Source organism: Camelus ferus, chromosome 3 (genome assembly GCF_009834535.1).
Source record: "Camelus ferus isolate YT-003-E chromosome 3, BCGSAC_Cfer_1.0, whole genome shotgun sequence".
Classification (NCBI taxonomy): Eukaryota; Metazoa; Chordata; class Mammalia; order Artiodactyla; family Camelidae; genus Camelus; species Camelus ferus.
In genome coordinates this window covers 84129962-84149785 of record NC_045698.1, presented here as the reverse complement: position 1 = coordinate 84149785, position 19824 = coordinate 84129962, and the positions used below count along the sequence as shown (strand labels likewise).

Here is a 19824-nt window from a genome sequence, read left to right as displayed (position 1 = left end):
TGACATGAAAATAATTAAAATTTCAGTGAGCTAAAATCAGCTTGCATAATTCAAAAGTCCAAAAATTTGCATTTCACTTAAAAGGAGATATTAACTAAGCAAAAATATCATCAAATAATTTAGTCAAATGAAGCTCAAAAATCACCTTGTCACGATATAGTCCTATCTCTCAAACAGAAATATCTTTCAGAAAAAAAGAACAAAAATATGTGTTTATCAATCAAAGTAATTAAACATGATCACATTTTTATAACCTCCCATCCTGAATCTAAACTGTTCTTGGCACATAAAATGACCCATTTCTGTCATGTTCAAAGAGGCAGGCAGAGAAATGAGATAGGGCAACCCAAAGATTTTACATAGAACATTTCTGCATTCTAAGGAGTAAGTGGAGTCCAAACATTCATTTGTTTAAAGGGGCATTATTTTGTGGCAAATTTATGAGAAGTAAAATATTTAAAATCACTTATTTTTGTCTTCTTAGATTAACATGCTAAGAATAAGAATTATTAGGGGTGGTGAGACGTACATAGATATTATTTTTTATTATTTAGTATATCAAATAAAAAAGGACAAAACAACAGCTTGGTATGAATCTATTATATTCACTGTTTTACTCCTAATACGTTTTAATCTACATATACTTGCAAGTTTAGGTTTCCTTACCGAACCCCAAAGAGTTAAGGAAACAAAGAAAGAAAGAAACAAATACCTCAACCTTAATATAAGATCATAGCACATTTTTCCCCCACAGTGGAGAACCTAGGAAACTCATCGAAAGGTCTTAGGGAAATTATATTAGGTGACAGAGGCAATCTTTCTCTATAATTTTAGGATTATGACTAAGATGTAGGGATATGCTAAAAGGAGTATAGGGATGTGTTAAGAGAGCAGTCTTTCACTGAAAGAATTAGGAACACTTTTTCAGTCTCAAGAAAGTCAAACTATTTGTTATTACAAGTTCTAATTCCTTCGAAGTATCTTCTCAAGAAACTATAAGTTTCCAGTAGTCTTTTTCAAGGGTACATATAATTATAAAATACATACTCATTTCTTAATTATATTTCCATGTGTCAATAGTTTAAAGAGCCTATATCAAGTAATACTAGAATAAGGTTATATTCAAATTTGTTTTAAAAATACAGTGCCAAACTGGGTAAGGAACAAACATATTTTGAAACCTAATCATTGTTACCAATTCATAGTCCCAAGGGAATTAATATTTTGGTATTTAGCTCCTGGATGTTATTTCTAAATGTTAAATGGACACACAAATTCCTTTATGGATAACAAGACACTCTACATCTTTAGGAAGGCTCAACTATTCTAATTACATAAAATTAAAAATAAATTCTATTTTTTCCCAAAGGAGCCATGATGATATATTATTTCACTAGTACTTTCATTTTTGAATTAATAGTGATGATTAAAATTACAATGCAAAAGTGCATTTATCACAACTAATTATAATGTTAATAGAGTCTTATAAACATGGGTTACTGATTTAGATAAATTTGAACTGAATCCTGGCTTTGCCTTGCTCTAGTACTGTAACTCTGGGCAAAGCAATTAACCCTTAAATCCCCAGTTTCCACATCAGTAAAATGAAACTAAAAAGGAATCTTGAAAAGCTACTATGAAGATTAGAGATAATATATGTAGGCTATAGCAAAGAGTATGGCAGAGTAGGTACTCGATAATTAATAACTCAAAGTATTATTAAGTTGTTTATGAGCGATGTTCTTATATCTGAAATGGAGCTTCCTAGTGCTATAAATAATATGTAAGTCTGGAATGTGAAGTTGTTGCATGAAACAGTATCCTTGCTATCTAATTAGGATTCAATTAAAGACTACCAAGGAAATCATATCAATTTGATAAATCAGTAACATTAATCTTTTTTATTAAGCTTTTCCAGGAAACCTTCCCTGATTACTAGCTAGAAGCAATCTCTTGCTCTTTTACAATTTTCAAAGACCCTATAACTTGTCCTGTTTTTAAAATTGTGTATACCAGCTCCTTTCTGTGACAGTGCAAGATTTTTGCAGAGCAGGAACAATTAATCACATGGTTTATCACCTTCCATAAGGATAGGCTTAATAAATGCCTCCTTAATACACGAAAAAAATCAGTCAGTAACTGCTTTCTAATTAGTTATCTCACCTCCAGTCTCATTTCCTTTTAATCAATCCTCCACTGTCCTTCAAATTTCTCTTTCTAGAAAACACATATGATAACTCAAAACCTTTTGATTACCTACATTTCCTAAAAGGTTTTCAACTATAATCTTATCTACCACCTAGCCACCATCTTCAATTATTGTTCCTCCTCTCATTCTATATTCCAGCCACAACATTAATTCATTGAAGAAACACTTGCTAAACATCTGCTTTATGCCAATTAGTGCACTAAGCACTGGAAATAGAAAGATAACATTCTATTCTCAAAAAAGGAGACATACAAATAAATAATTACAGTGCAATGTGCTAAATACTATAAAAGAAAAAGAGTACTGAGCAGCCTTTCCAAATCAAACCATGTACTTGCAGACTTCTGTGCTTTGTTCTTGGTGTGCTCTACTTACCTAGACTACCATTTCCAAAATAGAATCATATTTATTGTTGAAGTTCTGCCTCAGTGCCACCAATTCTATAGAGTCTTCCCTAAATCCTATAAGTAATTAAATAAATTGATTCCTTCTCTAGGTTCCTACAACTCTTTGATTATAACACTGGTATGGTATATATATCAGAGAGACTCATATGCTTGTTTCCCACAGAACAGTATGCTCCCTGACAACAAATCTATTCATCTACCTACATAACAGGTTCTAATTTAAAAAGTATTTAACTAACCTGAGCACATAATATGGAAATCACAATCTGGAAATTCCTAATCTTTTTTTCATTTGTACATTTTTCTTTTCTGGTTGCAAATTTTATGGATCATAGAAGACCTATGATTGTTAACAAACTGGGATGCTATCTTAGATTGTGATGAAGAGAATAATTGTTATTAACTACAACCCAAACTCTTAAATTTTATTTTAATAATTGAGTTTCAACAAAAATCAAGGATTAAAAAAATGGGAATTTCTCTCCCTACTTCACCCATATATATTATTAATATGCCTTATAAAGGGTATAGTTAGTTTTTACAGAAGAAATGGGAGAATGAAAGAGAAATATACATTTTCACTGTAAATTGATAAAAAACCATTTTTATTTAGAGCAATCACTACCCTTGAGATTACTTTTATTTACTAGAAGACTACAGTTTACATAATTTAGTGGTAGGTAGAGAAAAAATAAAATTCTTTATAGTCAAGGGAAAAACAGAACATTACTGAGCTTCTTGCCATAACAAAATATTAATTCTTTGAGTAGCAAAACACTAACATTAGTTATTCTAACATATAGGAAAAAACATAAAGAATACAGAGTTTTCATTATAATAGAAATCTAACAACGTAAAATATTGATAAGGAGTATAAATGTTTGAAAATAATTTGTCTCCGTTTAACCCAAAATTCAGGTGAAATCCCAGCTGAATAAAAAGAAAATCCCATTTTTCAAAAAGTTATTTACTGTTCTTATTGTTACTTTTCTGTAGGGCCTTTTATCTCCCACTGTGTGTTTCCAACAAAATATGTTGTAGTATTCGCCTCTTTTCTCAATCACCACATTATTCCCTACTGGAACTGTGATAGTAGCATTGGTTGTCCAAATTTTTTTTAAATTAATAGTTGGAAAAGGGCTCTGGATACTTTCACAGTTAGTAGAAATGTTCTGCCCAGGTTGTAAGTTCAAATTTCCAAAATTAAAAAACTTAAAAAATCAAATCAAAACAAAACAGAAAGAAATAAAAAAACCCTCTTTTTGGAAAAAAAGCTCATGTGATACTCCTTCCTTCCTACCCCTATCCTGTTTACACATCCAGTAGCCTTTGAACTAGGCTTATCCGGATGGAAGCAATTCCAAAGCCAGTTTTTTATTTTAAGTATATATAATGACTCAGTAAATGGTAACAGGACTTCATCATTTTTACAAACTAGGACCTGTAACTTTTTGTTTGTTTTCAAATAGAAGCAAGAAGGTTCAAAAGCAGAGAACGCATACCACTTTTATTTGCTACAGCCTGCTCTAATTTAAAAGACAAAAATATTTTAAGGTCACCATAGACTTGATACAAGATCTTTATATCAACATAGCTTACAACGAAAATCATGACCCCTACATATTAAGGATTTCAGGAATATGAACTATTCAAAACACTGGCTTAAAGCTGTAGAAACCACATGCCAGGAAAGCAAACTAGAATTCCAATGTGATGATCTGTTGCATGAGTGTGAGGAAAGTGGTATATACTGATTTTTTTAAATAACACTATGACTTCCTGTTTATCATTTCAAATGTCACAAGCTAAGTACAGAAGGATATTAAATCAGGGCATCTTGCTCTGCCTTCAGAAGCAATGAAAGTTCTCCCTTTTAAAAAATTAAATTAGAAGTTAAGTGGCATTAGAGCACTGGCTAAGTTGACCATAAAAATGAAGAACCTATTCATTCTTCTGTTTCTGATAATTAACATTAAACCAACAAACAAAAACATACTATCTGAAGTCGAAAGTTTTTATCAAGGATCTTTAAAGTTACCTAAAGATTTCAAGAAATTACGATAATGTATTAGAGGAAAAAAGCTCAATAGGAAGTACAGATTTAATAAAAGAGACATAAATCAGACTTACAGTGTTCATCCTGTAGCTATAAAAGACCATGATGTGGGTATGCTAAGGAGTATGGGGAAGTAAACAAGAAAGAGAAACATTATGCCTCTCCCATACTTGGACCACTGTTTGCAGCTACTAGGTTTCAGATGTAAAGGAAGAAAATATGAATGTGGAAATGATTTCAGAGTTTTGAGATTTAAGCATCTTTTTATAGAAAGAAACAGGATGGGGAAAAGGAAGTAGGAGAGAAGGCACGCTTTGGATCACATAAGCAAGAACAAAACCCATTCTGGTTCTTCCAGCACAGTTCTGTAAAGTACTCTAGACCACAGAGAAACTACAAGTTGAAAAATTCATCAATAATCACAACTGAATAAATGAGTTTACATTTTAAAACTAATATTGCTAATTTTGAAAACAAGAACTACAACAGCGACATCAACACCTAGTTCATTGTTCCACTCTCTTGAAATAGTCTTTTTCACTTGTTTCCTAGAAACCATACTATCTTGGTTCTCTTTCTCCTTCATTGGTTACACTTTCTTGGTCTCTTCTACTGATTCTATCCCTTTAAGACTCACATTTATAGGTCCTGGGATGCTTAGGTCACCACCTCCCTGTTTTTAAGCTATTTACAGTTACTTCTAACTTCAACTACTTCCATTTCTGTGTATGACAGGCTAAGGTACTAACAGATAATATGATTAAACCTTCCCTCAAAAACCAAAGCAAAACATAAAATCTGGACATACTACAAAAAGCCCTACCTGAAGGTAAAGTAGAGTAAATGGAAGAAGACAAGCTCTGACGGGAAGAGTCTAAGCACACTGGGAGTAAAGATGGGAAGCTACACAAGTCACCATCTCTTCAGAGTGTAATCCAGACCTAACAGCAGTCGGCACAGTTCAGGAGCAGCGGTCACAGAACATATGGAAGAGTGAAGCCTGAGTACCTTATTCACTGAGAGAGCAGGGGAAACCCAGAAGGGAAGGGACCACACAATGGATCCCTAAACCTGAACAGCTCATGCGAGGAACAGATTTCAAGTAGCTCGCTAAAAGGCAAAAGATCTGAAACTGAAGCTACATGTGCTGTCCCAGAAACATTGTTAAAGCCTATTTCAAAAGTTAAGTGATAAAACAACCACTCAACTTTTCACTGGAGAACAATGACCAAACTCAGAATCTCTTCTACTTGATCTTCATAATGTCCAGGGTACAATCCAAAATACCCAGCAAATGAAGGACCAAAAAAAAAAAAAAAAAAAATTTTCCTTCTCTACAGGCAAAGATGGCTATTACCACTATCCTTGATGTTACAAAAAAATTCTTTTCAGTATATTAAAATCTTACCAGAGATATAAAAAAATTCCCAGCAGAGAAACAGAAACAATAAAAGTGTTAACTTATTCAGCCACAGATCATCAGTCACTGGGTAAAAAGACCCCAAGATATTCACAATGTCTCAAAGTTATCATCTCACAGATTACTTAAATTCAAACAAACACAAATAAAAGATGAAACTATCAAAATCTGGCAGACAACATCTAAATCAAGTGACTAGAATGCACCATTATCAGTATAGGGACAAACATGGATGTGATACAATGTATTATTATATTGTAGCATTATAAGTTTTCTATAGGTTTGAAATATTTTCCACAAAGTTGGAGGGAAATACAAACAAAAGAAATAAAAAGCCAAAAAGCATACTATCACAAATCAGAGGCAAGAATTAAAACAGCTGTCCTGGGATCCACTCACTTCCTTTACCAAGAGGAAATTCAGGGAAAAGTAGGTGCTGCAGTTTAATCTACTTGTTAATATACTGATAACTGGTAAATAGGCTAAAGGTTTTTTTGTTAGGAGGACAACGCCTAACCTGAAGAATGCTCTTAGCAGGATGGCCCCTGTTAAGGACGCTTATAGTAAACAAACTCAGAATCTATGGCTTTATGAGGCATGGAATGTTGAAGAATATCATGTAAGCTACATAACCCTGGGGTACAGAATGGATAAGTTTCAAAATCTAAATTTTGAAACTGCTATTAGGTAATAACTAAACTTCTTCATGTAAAGAGCTCATCTACTCTGCACTAGCAAGCACATATCTGCTGCAGAAAGGAAGGACCTATGGAATCATGCAGAGTCCTAGACATCTAGCTTCATCTGTGCCTTCTGATTGCATCTATCTTTGAAATTATTAGTAAAGCTAGATTTCTAGTTAAGATTTCTAATTGAGTCTGATTTGATAATATGATTCTTTGGATGGGCTTATAAATAAAAGATGAAACTATCAAAAATAATTATAATCTTAGGTTAACAATCCTATTCATACTATTACCTTAGTAGAGTAAGGGAATTAAATGTTAATTTGATACAAATAATCAACACTGTATACATTCAGGATAAAAAAGGCATCTTTTACCCTATGGAGAATTTCTTTTTAAGCATTTATAAGGGAAAAAAACCTTAAAACATAGTATGTGAAATTAGAGAAAAATCTCAATAACTTTTTAAAAAGCATCTATAACCTGAAAGACCTCAAAATTCTAATTAATATATGGATATATATGACAATAAACCTGCAACCAAGGCGTGAGTGCAGCTTAGAACACTTCTAAATATGTCCTCTGAAATAAGATTCTGCACACTTTACAGTTGCGGTGAAGTTCAAATGATATGATATACAGTTGACCCTTACTAACATGGGTTTGAACTGTCTACTTACAGAAAGATTTTTTTTCAATAGTAAATTGAAATTCAACCAAGGTTGGTTGAATCTGGCGATGGGAAACTGCAGATGTAGAGGGCCCATGGTAAGTTATACCCTACTTATACCCAGATTTTTGTCTGCACAGAGGGTCAGCACTCCAACCTCCACGTTGTTTAAGGGTCAACTGTAGCTATTTATATTATTTTGATGATAGACTATTTTACATGATTTTACACAGTACCTCTAAAGATCATAATCTACACCATTTTCCTATTTTGTGATCCACTGATGACAACCACTTAAAAACAGGCCATGATGGAGGATGAGACAAGGCAATCCTAACAGATGATAAAGCTCAAAGGAAGCTCTTAATAAGAGCTGAACATGTAAAAATAGAAGAATGAAACAAAAAGTGAAAGAGTTTTAAAAGAGAGAAGTAAAGGCAGCAGGCAGAGCAAGATCTCACAGAAGATATATAAATTCTCACTGCATGGGAATATTCAGCATAAGGAAAAGTAATGGACTCAGAGGAGAAAGGAAAAAAAAGAGGTACTGGTATATTTAGCTATGAGGAATTAAAGAATCTGAAAACTTGTTACATATCTCTGGGCCCTTCTTTCCTAGAGGGCAAGTATCAGGTTTATTAAATTATCTAATTCAATCTCTAGGAGAGTAAGAGTCTAGATATATTTGAGAAGTTAAAGTTTCATCTTAATGAAGTAGTACAGTGACATGGCTAACATCATCAGCTTTACAATTAGTTATTAAGCTCTAACTTAATATATGAGTTAACGCCTAACAACTATCTGACTTTGAACAAGCTGCTGAATGAACTTCTCTAAGCCTCAGTTTCCTATTCTTTAAGATAGGGATAATAATGATATCTACCTCACGAGATAGTGAATATAAAACACAAAACATAGTGCCTGGTGCATAGTAAATATCCAGTAAAAGCTAGTTATATTTCCTTTACTGTTAAGAAAAAGATTTCTTGTACATTTTGATTAATTTCACTGTATGCCTTAATTTTACTATCTCCTTCTCTAAATAATCTAGAGATCTGTAAAAGTCAATAAGCTACTTTAATTTCCAAAGAAAAAAGGAACTGTTTCAGAAACCAGTGTATATACTAGTATCAAAATTAAAAGTACGAATTTTATTAGAAAAGGCAGCAAAGATTTCATATTTATACATCTCAGTCTATAAAACAGGAACCTCTCATTTTATAGTGTCATAAAGATCAGGCCATTTTTTTTTTCCTTGGCCAGGAAAAAAAACAAACTCCCATTTCTAAAAATGTCCCAAGTTTTTTTCTTAAAAAAGTCATCTTGCAACAAAATACCCTATTATCATAGAAAGCAAGTATAGGACAGTACGTCATGAACAAGACTATAAAAATGTAGTGGTATATGAACCAAGAAAAAAATTCATCTGGAAAAATGAGTGTAAGAAGAGGTTTTTCTCCGAATTTAATTAAGACTGTGAGTTTTCTGTTCTGTGATTTTTTTCTTTGATACTCCCATGAACATGATAAACAGTCAAAATTAAAAATGACCTTTCAATTTTAAAAAATGCTTTAGGTATTTGCTTCTTTTAGAAAAGCATACTAATTTTGTAAAAGAAACATGAATGATGAAATCTGATATATAAAAAAAGCAAACATATAGATTTGCCCCTTTTTTTTCTGGTTTTTATATTTAGATTTAATCCACTTTCTCAACAGCATTACAAAAGGAGTTGAAGGCAGAATATCCAATCTAAACCAATTAAACACTGACATGAATTCAAGGAATATACATACTATTAATTTTATGAATTCAAGGACTATCCGGGTTATAAATTTTAGCTTTCTGTGAGGCAACAATTCCATAGTGGTCTTATATAAACACAAGGAAAAATTAAAAAAAAAAAAAAAAAAAAAACCAAACCAAACCAACAAACTAAAACTATGGTTATGATACAGCAATCTCGTAAACCAATGAACTTTAATTACCACTGAGTCTGATTTCCAATTGCTGATGAGTTCTAAAGAATAACAGAAAGCACGTTTCACATACAGATCAAATAGGACAACTTTTCTTACTAATTAACTAAATTAAATTCATTATTGAGAGTCAGAGAAGGGAAGTAGTCTAAAGAGTAACACCTTTTGTTCTGAAACTCTTGATACACTATACATAGGTTTATTATATATAATGCATCCTTTCCACAGTAAAGTAAAATCAGCAATTATATAGTAGCCCAAAGCCTCTGAATAATTTAGGACTACAAAAATGACTATTCAGAAGAAATTACAGGGAAAATTTAGGTAAGGAATGTAATTTGGTAAGGACCTTGGTTAAAAGAAGGTGAAAGACACAAAGGAATAAATCATAACTTCCTACCTTAGTGTTATCCAAAAAAAAAAAAAACTCTAAAGATTTTATTTCTCACAGGAATTTCATGGGAAAAAGAAGGTATATGAAAAAGTCTAAATGGATGTGCAAGATAAAGTGATAAAAATGATAATTCGGAGTCAGAGTATTTTGAGTGAAAGACTAGACAATAAGGGGATTAAAACTTTGATGTGTCAAATGGATTCCATGAAGTTTGCTGTCCCGTGAAAATAAAACAAGTAAAAACACCCCAAAAAACTGTCTCACACCAAAGAATCATGCCCTACGTGTGTTTCTATTCAAATCAATTGTGAAAACTTTGTCTTGTAAGATATTTTATAATTCCCTCAAAACGAAAAAGTGGTGAGAAGCTTTGATAATCTCAATCAACTAAAATATTGTTAGAGATTCTCTTGCTCTTTCATCTATCTCAAAACTTAGAAGTTCTACCGTAATGTAATAGTCAAACATACATGCAAAATGACCCTGCAATTAAGGTAATTGCTGGTACCAAATGTTGTTTTTAAGTTCTGCAATAAAACAGTCTCCCAGACATTTAATAGTATGTCATTTGGTAAATGAAAGTTTCCACAAAGTAAGAACAGTGAGAAGACCTAAAAATTATGCTAGTGAAGAGTCTGGCTGAAAGAAACAAAAATACGGATCATTTTGGTCCAATACTAATTTTATTTCAAGTTACTACAGAGCTGAATAAAATGCTGACACCACCACACAAAAATTTATTGAGTTGGCAATAGGCAAAGCATGATGTCAGCCACCAATATGACCATCCACATTACCAAAGAGCATGAACTTAACTTAGATTTAAAGTTACAGTAAAAATAAAAATCTTAGGTATGAAGTATTATTAAACATAGATGAGTTTAGTTTAGCATAGTTTTGACTCAAATTAGTCTAATACTTTAACAAATTCAGTAAAAAACATAGATAAATGCAAGCTTAAACATATTACAACTTCCTAAATGCGCTACATGCTTTACCCAACAGACCTACACAAATAGCCTTAGTCAATTCACACTAATTTTCAAATACGTAACACCACACACGTATAAAAGGTAGGCTGACATGAGAGATGGAACACACACACATACAGTCCATACAAGTCCTTACCTTCATGGCATGAATTTCTTCAAGCAGTCGTTGTGCTCGTCTTTGGTTTTTTAATACTGCATCTTCGGTACCCCTGCAAAATACACATTACAATATGCAGTCAGAAAAAGCACTTATCTTAGATTCATATAATGAAATCTCTCTATTTCTTTTAGAAAAACTGAATAAAGCTCTAAATAACACTGCTGCTCTGTCATCCTACACTGCTTTCTCCTGCCCTACCCAACACATACCCCAAATTCCATCAACAAATCCAAGTTTTTGGTAATAATAAGCACTGTCCAGGCATTATATTAATGACTATTATCACTGATAGACACTTTGCCTTCTAATTCCTTAATGGGAAGGTCAAATAATACATTCCAATCAACTGATAAATAGCACATTGTATTTCATATAATGTACGTTTCATAAGCTACAATTATGTTTCATAAGCTACAATTATGTTTCATAAGCTACAAGGCTGGATATAATTTTATTAAATAAAAATTTGTCCTCTGGAATGAAAGGAATACATAAAGATGTTAAACATATGACTGTATCAGAGAGGAGGGCTATCTTCTGAAACATTTACAAAAGAAAGAGCAAGAAATTAATCAGAAACAAAATAAATTTCAAGACTAAGTATTCATGCTTGAAGCATAAGAACTATAACATACTTTTTCTCTAATACCAGTGACATCAAAAATACAAAATATTATTTTTTCAAAAAATTAATGCAACATAATATTCTGACAAACATTTCCATAAGGTATTAAAGATTTCCAATTAATTAGCAATTCAAGGAATAAGATGATATAAAATCTTTACAACTGATTCAAGGTATCACTAGATTTGTTAAACTACATCAACATCTTAAAAAAAAAATTTCTAATAACATAAAACATGTAAATAATCCCAAAGGACTTTCATTTTGAAAAAGCCAAAAGGAGAGTTTTGAAAAAAAGCAGAATTCATCATATATTTTAAGTGAATACAGGCCAAACTATGCAAGGACATGCTGACACAGCACACTTTACGTCACTCAGATCCTGTCCACATATAAAACAAAGTGCTGTATGAATAATATATTTAATTATTTCTCTAGGTCTCCAATTTTGTAAATACTGAATAAAAACAACTTTTGACATTTTATTAGTCATAGGACCATTATTTTAAATGACTAACTTTTTTGACTTCAGTCTGTCAACACTCCTGACAAGTTTTCGGATAACCAAAACTCGGATTCTCTTCACTTCTTTTCTCATCTTCACAACCTTCGAGGAATAAAGCCAAAATTAGAAAGACTATTAATTCAAGAAGAAACATACCTTATTTTGAGTATTATTATAGAATAAGTCAATCACTTTAACCAAAGTTTTGTTTAACTATATTCATAGTTTGATAAAATTAAACTTCTTTCATAAATAGTGAATAAGGAATAAATCAATATTATAGACATATCTGAAGACTTATGAGAAACAACTTATGATTAAAAAAAAAAATCATAGCATTTCCAGTGGTTAGTATTTTAAATTACATTTATACCTTATTGGGCTTGGAACTTAATGAACTGGACTCACTGAGTACAGAGACCATCATATTCATCTTTGAATCTTTGTGGTTTAAAACAAAGCTTCACCCATAATGGCAGGAATTTAATTTACTCAGTGAGGTATTAACAAAAGAAAATGTATAAAAGTGATTATATTTTACTTATTTATAGAAAACCTTTTTCATTTATATTTAGTAATAAATTATTTCAACCAACCATAACTTGAAAACACAAGGGGGCCCACGTGCGTGCACACACACACACACAAACACACACACACACACACTTTAATTCATCCCATTAGAGAACTATGCTGAATTCTAAGGACAAAAAAAAAAAAAAAAAAAAAGAATTATTGGCCAAGAGATGGAAATATTCTAACAATAAAGAACTACATGTTACAATAGTACTTAGTACAATGGGATGCTATCATTCTGAGTTTATGTTTTTTCTATCATTGTTAGGAATCGTACATCTCGTAATTCCTTCTGTAATGTCCTTCATCCCTTTCTCCACTTTAGGAGGTACATAAAATTCAGTTCAGATATAATCTTTCCTGTGAAACCTTCAATGACTTCTTCAGTTAGATAACAATGCTATCCTTGGTGTTCCCACTACATTTGCAGTTAGCACCCATCTCACTGTACTGTCACTAACTGCTCCTGCGGCTATCTTTTTCTATAGTTTATGAGCTCCTGAAGGACAGGGGCCTTACAATATTTACATAGCATTTTCTGTGCCTTGCAAGAGTGCCTGGCACACACAACTCTTAAATTCTTCCTGCCAAAATAACAATGTCAACATCATTCTGTTTTTCCAAGGCTCTTACAGTTAGCTGTTACTTTTCACCCTTCATCAGTATCATTCACCCTCTTTATTCATTGAAGGTACAGGCAGCTAACTTACAATTTCTCTGCACCCTAAGTTTTGCCATCATTCTGGAAAATGTAGATGTCCACTTGAATAATCCACCCAATATTATATCCTCAGTTCTTGACTTCTGGTTTTCTAATGACCTAATCTATTCCATCACAGCCACCCACTTCCATGGTCACACTGTATTCCTTGTCATTGCTCAAACCATCAATTCAAATACTACGCACTGAGATCACAGCTTCTTTCAGTTTGCTTGTTCAATTCCACCCATCACAACTGTCTTTGACTTCACTGGAACTACCAGTTCACTGACCTCTACACTTTCTCTCAAATGATTTGTCCTTTCTTTTTAATTTTCCTGCTTTTATCCAGTTTAAGTACCTGAGCAACACTTGTCAATACCTTAAACTCCCCTACCCTCTGGTTAGCAATCCTTCTATTTACTCCTGGATAAAAAGAACATTCTGAGTTCGTTATCACAGTACCCCAACAGTCTGGAAATACTTGAGACATTCTATCTACTAAATGTTCAAATGGGCCCTTACACTTCCTAGCAATCCTATCGTGCGTGTGTGTGAGTGTGCGTGTGTGTATGCTTTTTTTTGTCAATTCACTTTACAATGACTATTATAAATTTGTGCCTGCTTTCCTAAAACATCTAACCTTTCTCTTTCTCTTTTTCAATTTCATGGAGAAAATAAACATTAGATGGGAACCATCATTTTAGAAAAGTGAAAGTAAATTTACTTGCATCATCCATCCTCTTCTATTAATAAAGTTACAATTAAGAAATATCCCTAAACTTTTCTGAGGTTAATCTTTTAACTGTGTTTTGGATCTCATCTTTTTCTGCCTTCCTAGAACCATTACTATATAGACTATCCCTTTACCCAGCATTGTCAATCTCTTAAACGGATGTTTCCCATTGACTTTTAACCATGCTTAAGTCATTTTCATTACAGACAAGACAAACAAAACATCCTTACTACAAAGATCACCAGAACCCTCTCTTCATCTCCCTCAGAGCCAGGCTTTTAGAGATGTTCAAACTCACTATCTCCATTTCTGCATGCCACATAATTCCATTTAATTTCTGATCCCATCAGTCCACTAAAAGCTGTCACAAAGGACACCAATGACTTCTAAAAGTCCCTAAATCCAATAGGAATTTTTTAGGCTTCGTTTTACTTTAAATCTCAGCAGCATGTCATACTGTTGACCACTTCCTCCTTCTTGAAATACTTTTCCCTTCGTTTCTATCACAGAATACTACTTTGGTTTTCCTCCTTCCTCTTTAGCCAATCTATCTTATTCTTCTTTGAAGGCTCATCCACCTCTAATAGTCTTGAACTTTCAGAGTTCAAGGGGCAGTCCTAGGCCAGCTCTTCTTTTCAAGATATACTTTTTAGCCCTAAGTAATACAATTTGAGTGATAATTAGGAGATAAAACTGTCAGGACTCGGTAATAGATTCATTGTGAGGGATTTAGAAAAGAGAGCTACCTATAATGAGCCCTAGGTTTATACTTGAAAGGACTGTTCCCTTCCTTTAAATATGAAACACCAAAAAGAGAGCCAGTTGAGAGTGAAGAACATGAGTTCAAGTGTGAGTTGGAGGTGATTTTAGGCATATTTGAAATGTCAAGTAGGTAGTTACACATTTAGGTTTGGAGCTAGAGATCTCAGCTGAAGGTAAAATTTTTTGAGTCATCTTTGTTTAGGTGGCTCATTATAGGTAGCTCTCTTTTCTAAATCCCTCACAATGAATCTATTACCAAGTCCTGACAGTTTTATCTCCTAATTATCACTCAAATTGTATTACTTTTTTTCTATCTTGACTTCCTAGCCCCTTGGCTAAGTTATTGGTAACTGGTTTCTCAGCATCCATTCTTGTCTCTCTCCAACAGTTATCTTACAACTCTGTCAATACACTCAGATCTGATGTAACACCATTACTTAACTCTCTTCAGTGGTTTCCAACTGCTCTGAGGATGGCCTCATGGGCCATCTTTTAGGCCATCCTCACCATGCTTACAACTACCACCAAATCTTCATGTCTGCTGTTTTCTGATAGGCGTACTCCTTCTCCTCGTTAGCTTGTTAACATCTCATCTTTGATTTTGGATCAAATATCATTTCTCAGTAAAGTGTCTTTTGGCCTCTATGAGAAGGTCGAAAAGTGCTTCTAGAACTTATTAGCTTCTAGACCCTTATTTTATGTTTAATATTTTACTTTTAACCTGACTATGCTTAATGCGTCTTTCTCTGAGTAGGTTATAAATTCCATGAAGGTCAAATATCTGGTTTTACTCAACACTGAATCTTACCACCTAACACAGTAGATAGCATACAGTAAGTGTTAGATAATAATACTCATTTGTTCATTCACTGTTTCAAGAGAGTAATACATTAACAGAATGTAGAGTAATCAGATTTCCACTAGATATGTTAACCTCTTTGGAATTTGTTTCAAAGTTAGGCCTATTTAGGAAAAAAATCATACTTACATAAACAAAAAGCCACTCAGACTAGGTTTAGGTGAAAAAAAGAAATGCTACATTTCATAAGCAGCATAAAAAGGGGTTATGATACATTTTTTGAAAGTTAAGTCTTTCATAAAATAAATTAATAGCAAGTGATAAATTATGCATTAAATATATTAGCATATGTTTCTAACTGCTATACACTGCACGTGCACAAGATGATTATATACCATTTGCTAACCGCTGTTAACCAATCTTAACTAATAAATTGCAGTGGGCAGAGTTGGTCCTCAGTTACATTCCAATCATGGAAAAGCTAGACTCCAATTTTAAAATTCCAATTTAAGAAGTACTATGTTTGTCATTACTGCATAAGGGAATTCTAAAAGGAAAGAGAATGCTTCATGTACTTAGTCTCATGCCAATGCCAAAAAATGCTTTTCTGGCTTATTAACTCTCTCAGTATTTGATAAGTTTAGTATATTTTTTAAAAAGTATATTCATTTATGTAAAAATGGAATTATTCTTTTATTTTTCTCACACTGTCCACTCCAAGCACCTAGCTTACTCCAAGGATTTAAATTTATTTTTGCAAAACTGATGAACAGCTACCAACAGCCTTTTAGTTAGGACTTAAAAGGCTGCCAATTCATTTGTCACCCAGGTATTATGAAGTTGGTTCACAGATAACCTGTAAATCAACAAACAGGCCTGAAATACCCAATACTGTCAGAAGGCCAAGGTACTACTTAAGGGCAATATGCCTTGGTGAATTCTCCAACCACAAGCAAATAGAACTGTCACTGTTAGAAATGTGAAAAGGTGTAATATTGTTTGGGAGGAAAAGAAGGAAAGAGAAATAAAATGAGCAAGGAGGAAACAGGTATAATGATGAAAATGAAATGTGCTGACATAGAAGAAACAAAATGAAAGAGAAGTGAAAGGGAAGAATTTAAAGTCAGAAATTGAAGGACAAAAATCTGTAGGTCATTAATCACCAAGACTGGTAAGTCAAGCAGCAAAAGAATGCATTTAATAATCTATAAGAACACAAGAAAAAGAGTTAAGACATATACACCCACATCCACACACAATACATGCACTGAAAGTGAGGTGTCACCTAGAGCCTAGGCACTGATAAGCCTTCAGATAACCTGATTGAAACTGAACACAATAATGTAACCAGGCTCAACTCTTGGGTAGATGGCACAAAAATGCAGTCATAAATAAATTAAGCGAAAAACTAATAAACCTGCTTGGGAAAAGACCATGAGCATACAGGTAAGAGTCAGCATAAACACAGGAAAGGGAACTGCAACAAGCAAAAGATGGCAATGTCCAACTCAAGAAGATTCTAAGAATCTTCTTGAAAGAAAGGTTTCACAGCTCAGAGACTTGGGAAATTCAGTTTGTACTAGAATAACTCAATTATGGAGATGGATGTATCATAGCACAACATTCAATCATGCAACTAAAACCCTTCCTGTGGTTCTACATTTCAAGCAGCTGACGGAGACCACAGGGAAAGAATTTGTCTTACAACGTGGGCATTAGTAACTACATTAGATATATTCCTTAATAAACTGGCTTTCTCATTTATATAGTCTGTTATAAGTCTGTGGTTGATGTGATTTTGCTTTTGAGAGAGTACTTTTTTTGAGAATATTTTTGGAGTGACAATGATAGCAAGTTTCAGATCTACAAAGCTAAGAGCAAACTTTGGTCCGGAGACAAAAGTAAATGTTACTTTGAAATAAGTCGTAGTTGGCTATCTGCTAGCCAGTCAACCAGCCAATCTTTTTTGGTAATGTACTAACATTGCTATGCATTTGAATTAACCTGTAACAAAAATTCATAGTTATTAGAAAACAATTATTCTAAGAGCTAGTTGATATTGGGAAGCTCGCAGTACTAAGAGTTTTCTGAATATATCTCTGTTTCTTAGAATACATTAAAGTTTCTGCTTATTCATTACCCACCTATCAGGTTGATAAATAAAAAAAATATGACAACACATTCTGCTCGTGAGGCGGTGAGGAAACTGGCACTCTCATACAGTGCTGATAAGAATGCAAACTGGTATATTCCTTCTAGAGGAAACTCTGGCAATACCTAACAAAAATCCTACTTCTAGGAATCTGTTCAGAAGACATACTTCCATCTATAGCAAAAGGCTATGCACACCACTATTCAATGAGGCATTTTTATAAAATGGTGCATAAGAGATAAAATGCCATATGTAAATAAACCATGAACAATGTATATTTTAAATCAATACAGGAGAGCTGCATGTATTATGGATAAACCCTGAAAATAATGTTTGGTGAGAAAAGTAACTTTTAGAATGATACGTATAGTGTGATACTACATTTATACAGTACGACATCACACATGCAAAGTTTAAAAATATACAACACAATACGCTGGGTACAAATATGGGTATATATGTTACTAAAATTACAAAAAAAATACCTATGAGAAAACCCTGAATGAGTAATGATTACTTCTGAGGTGGAAAAGAAGGTGGGTGCAATTAAGGATTATGATATGCAAAATACTGACATTTGCTAAATACAGCAAATAGATGATAAGGACATTTGTGGTATCGTTTTCCATATGTTTGAAGTATTTATTATAGTTAACAATATTAATTACTGGTTTTATTCAGAGGACTTCTAATTTGGCCTTTTGGATAACTTATAGTTGAATTATATATTTTATTCCTGATGAGCAACAATTTTAAAATGCTAGAGTGCTTTGTGATAATCTACAACTTAATCTTTATTGAGCATATGCTGCCACCTAGCAAAACTTCCCAGCATAGTTTAACAACCAAACAAAATGGTTCTCTTCCTATGGCTGGACTCTGACTTACTATTTCAGTAAGGGATTATTGAATACTTTATTAAAAAAATAGTAAAGGTAGAAACTTACATTACTTTCAAAAGAGTACATTTATTTTAAGGACTTAAGATTCTGGAAGTGTTCTAAATGTCAGCCTTTATCCTTGGAAAATAACTGAAAAAAATTTGAATTAGGGCTGAAGACTGAAAGTTAGCAAAATGTAATAGTTGTGTCTGCAGGAAAGCTTTTATTTTCACAAAAGACATTTTGGGAAATTAAATGTACTGTAAATTAGGTGGCCACATAGCTTTTAAAAGGAAAAGGCTATAATTAAAAACTACAGAAAAAGAAGTCCATTCAAATAGATCACAGATATGAATATCAATATCCCAAAGACATTATCAGAGATTTACAAATTTTTGCAAATGTGATAAAACCTACAGAATCTTTCCCCCTCTCCACAGAGACAGACATAAATACAACAAATTACACATAATTTTAGGCACTTACACGATCCCTTAAATACATTACTGAATCTCAGTTAAGGAGAGCTAATTTAAGTTATCAGGGATTATAAAAATGATGCCTCAAGTTACTTATTTAATAGGTAAGTACTGTGTATATGATGGTAAGCAAAAATTTACAGTCAGGTTGAGGGCCTCTCACATTCACATGCAAATACATTAAGCAAATCTTACAAATGCTAAAAAGTATTAGTAAATTAGTGCAACAGGAGCTTACAAAAGGAGTAAATGAAAGTTAAGAATAGTTTCCCTGAAAAACTGACAAAGTAGAAGTATGACATGAACTAATGAGAGGAAAAGAAGCTGTGGGTAAAAGGAACAGCACATGGAAAAGACCTGTTGACTGCTATGCAAGGTAGTGAAGGAAAGCAAATGCAGCTGAAGTACAGAGCCTGAGCAGGGGATGTGGGGAGTGGTAAAATAGAAAATGGAGAGATTGGCCTTGCTTAGATTGGTCTTTACCAAAAGCAACAAGAAGTCACCAAATAGGTTCTAAGCAAGGGAATCACATGATTAGATTTGTTTTAAAGAGAGCACTCCAGCAGTATTATGGAGATGAGATCAGAGGAAGAGAGTCAAAGTAGTTGGGAGGCTAGGATGGTAGTTCTGCTGGGA

The 19824-nt window shown here is 33.1% G+C and overlaps 1 protein-coding gene across 4 annotated transcripts in view; it reads right to left on the bottom strand.

Moving 5' to 3' along the window:
* Positions 1-19824, bottom strand: part of SRFBP1 (serum response factor binding protein 1) — a 71174-nt gene that overhangs the window by 49177 nt on the left and 2173 nt on the right. For 3 of the 4 annotated variants that reach the window (XR_004318668.1, XM_014562993.2, XM_032476572.1), the window contains exons 2-3: positions 12117-12205; positions 10950-11022 (exon numbers count right to left, since the gene is read on the bottom strand). Coding sequence is in view for 3 of the 4 variants with exons in the window: in XM_014562993.2 (XP_014418479.1) it covers positions 10950-11022; positions 12117-12205 (162 nt within the window). In the remaining variant the exon portion in view is untranslated. Of the gene's footprint in view, positions 1-10949; positions 11023-12112; positions 12206-19824 lie in introns of all 4 variants that reach the window. The other variant, XM_032476573.1, reaches the window with a different exon arrangement.